We start from the raw sequence: 4,996 nt of genomic DNA, 5'->3' as shown, positions 1-4,996 counted from the left end.
ACGCCTAGGCCCTAAGTCGGGGTGTGATAAATTTGGAGAAGAAATAGCAACCAAAATGGTGCATGGAACATTGCTTTTATAGTGGTAGAAGTATGGTTTATTCATATGGTGTAAAATTGCATGTGATTGGTTATAATGGTCAAACAAGCTTTTGATAATTGACAATAATAGTCCCTAAAGTTTGTTTAAGTCGTTTTTCATCATAAAGAGGTGTTTTAACGTACCGAAAAAGATGTTTTCTTGACCCGACATTTGTGAAACATAAACGAACATAAAATCCAACATTATATTAATAACGACGAATCCGAAAGATCAAAACGGGTCGGGTTTTTGATACAAATACAAATGCAAGTTAAATCGAAAATGACGAATGCCACAACATCCTTGCAGGATGACTTCTATGAAAAGAAGTTGGATTGAAGTTCAGTTTGGAGTCAAAGCTATATAATCAACCAATGGATGTGGTGTTCTCTCTTATGCAAACAGATTCTCCAAGGCGGCTTTATGTTAAAGGACCGGCGCATAATTTGCAATCATCTTGGTGACATTGATTTTGATGTAGTATTCCGATAAACATCAAGCCCCGTAATCAATCAAGATCTCAAAGTTGTGATATACATCCCTATAGACAAAAGGGGAGGCCAAGACGGTGACCTGTATGCTTTCCAAAGTTATCGAGGTTGAAGAGCCAAATTAATCACTAACTTAGTCGCTAAGTGTTCAACTTTGGTAGTCTCATCTTCAGAATTTGAAGGAGACGATTGTTGAATAACTTTAAACCCTTGTCTTTATATGCATTATGCAATATGGGCTTAGTCAATAGGTGGATTTGCACAAGGTGTAAACCGTCATGAATATAGCTTCAATTAATTGATATAATGTTGAATAATACATAAATGTTCATGGCTATCTTTACTGAATGGGAGTTTATCATTATTTTACTAAATAAAATGCATCAAAATAGAATAGTACATAAATGTTCATGGCTATCTTTATTGATTGTATTTAATCACACAAAAATCAAGTCTTAACTAAATAACAAGCATCTATGTGCAAGCAATAGAAGTTGCAACCTTTATGAATAACCCAAACAACGCAAAAGGACTAGAGAAGTTGGGGCTATGATCACTCTCCAAAACATAAACATGTGAAGGCGGCCATTTCGTGATCATGTTTTCTTGTTGCTTTGGTTTTATCACTTTATCATACATTGTCTTAATGTATACCCTTGGCACCTTTTCAATACATTCATTACCTTCTGGGAATCGAGCACTTAGTAATGCACTAACAGGCCCGGGTCGTAAAAGCATTGAAGCTAATGTGTAGTCCTACAAAATACATATTCACGAACATTAAAGAGTCAGTCACACTACGATGCCTATCTCTTTAAGAATTCTAAATGTATGTAGCTTGAATACCTCTAGAGGAGCCATATGGTATAGGAGTTTACGTTGTAGCTCTTTTTTAACAATTGCGGATGTAGGAGGTTGATTAACGACTAATCCAAATTCCAAGTCATAAGCATCACCATATTCAGATAGATCAGGCACTCCCTATTATTCAAATAAAATAAAATAATTTATTACTACATATATTTAATAATCACTTTGTATATAAGTAAATTTTAATATGTTAGATCCACTACATTAGTTTGTCAGCCCCACTTGTGGATTGACTTTTCAATTTTGACTTTCTAAAAAGCATGTGTTGCTTCAATATTATTGAAAATTGGCTTTTGAAATTAATATTCTATTTCTTAGATTAACTTTTCATTGTTTACGCTTTATAATGTTTTATAAACTAATAAACGCAATACACATGTTTATGTAGGTCAAAATACTCAAAACTAATAATTCAAAACTTATATATAAGAAATCATTTCATAAGATCTCTATTGCCGGAGATGATTTTATATGTGTATCACAATAACACATATACACACACAAGTGTGTGCATGCGTGCGCCCATGCATATATCTAGTATGAATGTAAATTTTACTCGGTTGTAATATTGTATGTTTGAGCGAATGGATGTTATTTCTTTTTATAATGTTGAATATATATAGATTCAGTAAAAGTGTAAAACTGTGATTGTCGCTGGAAAAATTACCATGTTGATAAAATTCGTTGAACTTTTTTTCAACTACAAAAGAACTGTAAAAAAAAGGTAGGTTACGGAAACTTTACTAAATGATTTACATTATCCAACATAGTCTCATAAATCTAGAAATGCTACAAAGACAAACGGATCAAAAGATATAATACAATGCTAACTAATATATAACACAATGTCAAGGAGAATTTACACAATAATGAAAATAAATAAAAAATTACAATACTAAATAAAAAAACACAATGATATGAACAAAATTCTAAAATCTACAAGCTAGAAATCAAAAAACAAAAAGCAAAAACATATAATCTAATATTGTAGAGTTACACAAGACGGTTCCAATGATACTAGTTTGAGTTCAATCGAAGTCCATTTGATACCCTTCATACAACCTCTTGTTTTTAAAAAACTATATATTTTAACCCAACCCACAAACTAAATAGTTTATTATTACTATTAACGGACTCTAATCAGAGTATAAGCTTTTACGAAAAATGTCTTCATGATGACGGCCTTTACCCCATATAAAAGACGATAACTTTAATGATTTTAGATTTTTTGTACGAAATATATTTATATATTTCTTTTACCAGCTAACTCAGATAGGTATTCTTAAATCTATACTTGAACCACTCTTAAATGTTTATAGCACATTTTGATAGTTTTGCTATATATATTTAACACACTTATCGATATTGTCGAGGTTTGTACAAAAGTCCCAACTCCCAAGCCAAAGGCAAAATGACAAGCTTTTCAATATGCGACACTTGGCCCCATAAACATGCATAGTATTCAGCTCCCACTATATTATCTATCTACACGTCACTAAAACCCACAATTTCAAAGTGCCATACACACTCTTTTTTTTAACACTTGTCTATATATTATTTATTAATTCCAACTATCTATATTTATAATTATTTAAAATATAAGTTTACGTTTACAAAGTCAATATTTGTATAAGATTAATACTTATATAACAACAATTACAAGTTATCTTTTAAAATTTTATTAATAAAAGAGAATTATGGTTCAATTAAATGCATGTATACTTTAAATTATATAATAACAATAATAATAATAATAATCTAACCTCTATAGTAAAGAATCTAATATGTAACAACGGTCTCATTAATAATTATCCAGGTTTTTATTTTCCGGTCCATCCCTTTTTAAGGTTTATTCTCCAGCAACGGGGTTACTAATATTACAAAATCCTTTCTAATATAATAATAATAATAATAATATAGCGACTAAGTAATACTTCTAATAGTAATAATAATATAGCGAAGTAATAATGTCAGAAGATCATACATCAAGGTATTGAAATCAAAATCATTATAGTTTAAAACAAAATTTAAAGATGTTTAGACTTACATCTTTGATGTCTTGTTCGGTTACGAATCCATTTTTAAGCATCGTTGCTGCAACATATATTGCAAGACTAATCTTATCTGGAAACTTGTGAGTTGCTTGTGTTACGCTTAGTCCACCGGCACTATGACCTACCAATATCACCTGCGATGACCAGTGTTGTTTTAGCGGTTGTTATATATGTTTGTAGTTAAAATTCACATAAATAACCATCAAAATTGGATTATTTTATAGGATTTAGGGGGTGTTTGGGATTCCTTATTTTCATCAACTTATAACTTATAAACTTTTTGAAAAGTTAATAAGGTGTATAAGGTGTTTGGCAAACCATAAGGTCTTTTGGATTTTAACTTATGGTGTAGGCAAAATAAATGGGTTTTGAAAAGTTAGGAATCTCTAACTTATTAACTTAATGGATTTGAATTACCTATTACACCCTTTAACCCTCAAAACCTATTACACTCCTTTAAAAAAAGAGTGTCTATTTTGGTCATTTTGGTTTTCACCACCACATGAGCTAATCCAAACATTTTTTTTTTTTAAACTTCTTTTCAAAAATTAATAAGCTTATAAGTCCTTTTAACAAAAAAGTCATTTTTCACGTAAATAAGCAATCTCAAACACACCCTTAAATCTTTTTTTTACAGGCAGCATGACTAGTTATGCTAGAAAGTACATATGGTTTTTTATGCTTAATATGGTGTGTACCTAAAGCATGAAGAATTGTACCTTTTGATTATGAGGCAAGGAAGACATGAAATCAAGGAGAGGTTTGTTGTATTCATCAAAAGAATGGATGGTGTTGGGATCAGAAGGATCTATGCCAGCCCCTTTGAGGTCTATGCATGTCACCTTATATCCAGAGTTGTACATCAGGCTTTTGAGCTTGTACCAACACCAGCCACCTCCACTTATGCCATGAATGAGCACAAAGTGTGGTTTCAATGAAGTCTTCTCTTCTACGCACTCTCTCTCCCCCATTTTCTCTCTTCGCCAACATCTATGGCTCATTTTATGGGTATTTATAATATTATTTGTACATTGGTTTTTGTTTCTTTTGGTGAATTTTATGTGCCAAAGTGGTTGGAATAAACCCATCAATGGGACATGTCATACAATTTATATATTATAAATATATTTTATAGCATATCATCCTTGAAAACCGTTTATAATTTAAATTGTTCGTCAGCGGATTTTAAGAACCCGAGACACGACATCCAAATAGTTTATTCATATAAAAATAGGACATTTTTATATAGTTTTTATATTTGTTTCATTATTTTTATATTTATAATAAAATGTTAATATGTTTATATATATTTGTATCATACAAAGAATGGATTAGAAGGAAGCTAGAAACATTTCGTCGGATAGTAAGATGATTAAGATGCATAATAGAAAGTCAAATTTTCAATTCATGCAGAGTGTAAATGTTTAGCCGGTCAAAAAAAATATAGAAACAAGGACCTAATAAAAAAACTAGACCACTTAGCAACCTACAAGGATTACA

The 4,996-nt window shown here is 30.9% G+C and overlaps 1 protein-coding gene across 1 annotated transcript; it reads right to left on the bottom strand.

The window, feature by feature from the left end:
- Nucleotides 1-964: 964 nt before the first annotated feature.
- On the bottom strand, nucleotides 965-4,483 carry LOC143551401 (methylesterase 17-like). Its single transcript, XM_077041849.1, has 4 exons — nucleotides 4,216-4,483; nucleotides 3,490-3,630; nucleotides 1,419-1,553; nucleotides 965-1,328 (listed from the first exon to the last, which is right to left on the bottom strand). Exons 1-4 carry the CDS (start codon nucleotides 4,465-4,467, stop codon nucleotides 1,047-1,049), a joined length of 810 nt encoding a protein of 269 aa, XP_076897964.1. The 5' UTR covers nucleotides 4,468-4,483; the 3' UTR covers nucleotides 965-1,046.
- Between the last annotated feature and the right edge of the window lie 513 nt (nucleotides 4,484-4,996).

This window comes from Bidens hawaiensis, unplaced genomic scaffold (assembly GCF_021521415.1).
Source record: "Bidens hawaiensis isolate Kalapana, Puna unplaced genomic scaffold, B.hawaiensis_p1.1 tig00016386_1, whole genome shotgun sequence".
In the NCBI taxonomy this organism is placed as follows: domain Eukaryota; kingdom Viridiplantae; phylum Streptophyta; class Magnoliopsida; order Asterales; family Asteraceae; genus Bidens; species Bidens hawaiensis.
This window is presented reverse-complemented; position numbering and strand designations above follow the sequence as displayed.

What these genes read in the sequence shown, in the direction of transcription:
- LOC143551401 (XM_077041849.1), bottom strand. Translation starts at nt 4,467, where the DNA reads ATGGGGGAGAGAGAGTGCGTAGAAGAGAAGACTTCATTGAAACCACAC. An exon ending in CCTTGCCTCATAATCAAAAG is followed by an intron (nt 3,631 to 4,215) that starts GTACAATTCTTC and finishes TGGTCATCGCAG; the next exon opens with GTGATATTGGTAGGTCATAG. An exon ending in CCGAACAAGACATCAAAGAT is followed by an intron (nt 1,554 to 3,489) that starts GTAAGTCTAAAC and finishes TTTGAATAATAG; the next exon opens with GGAGTGCCTGATCTATCTGA.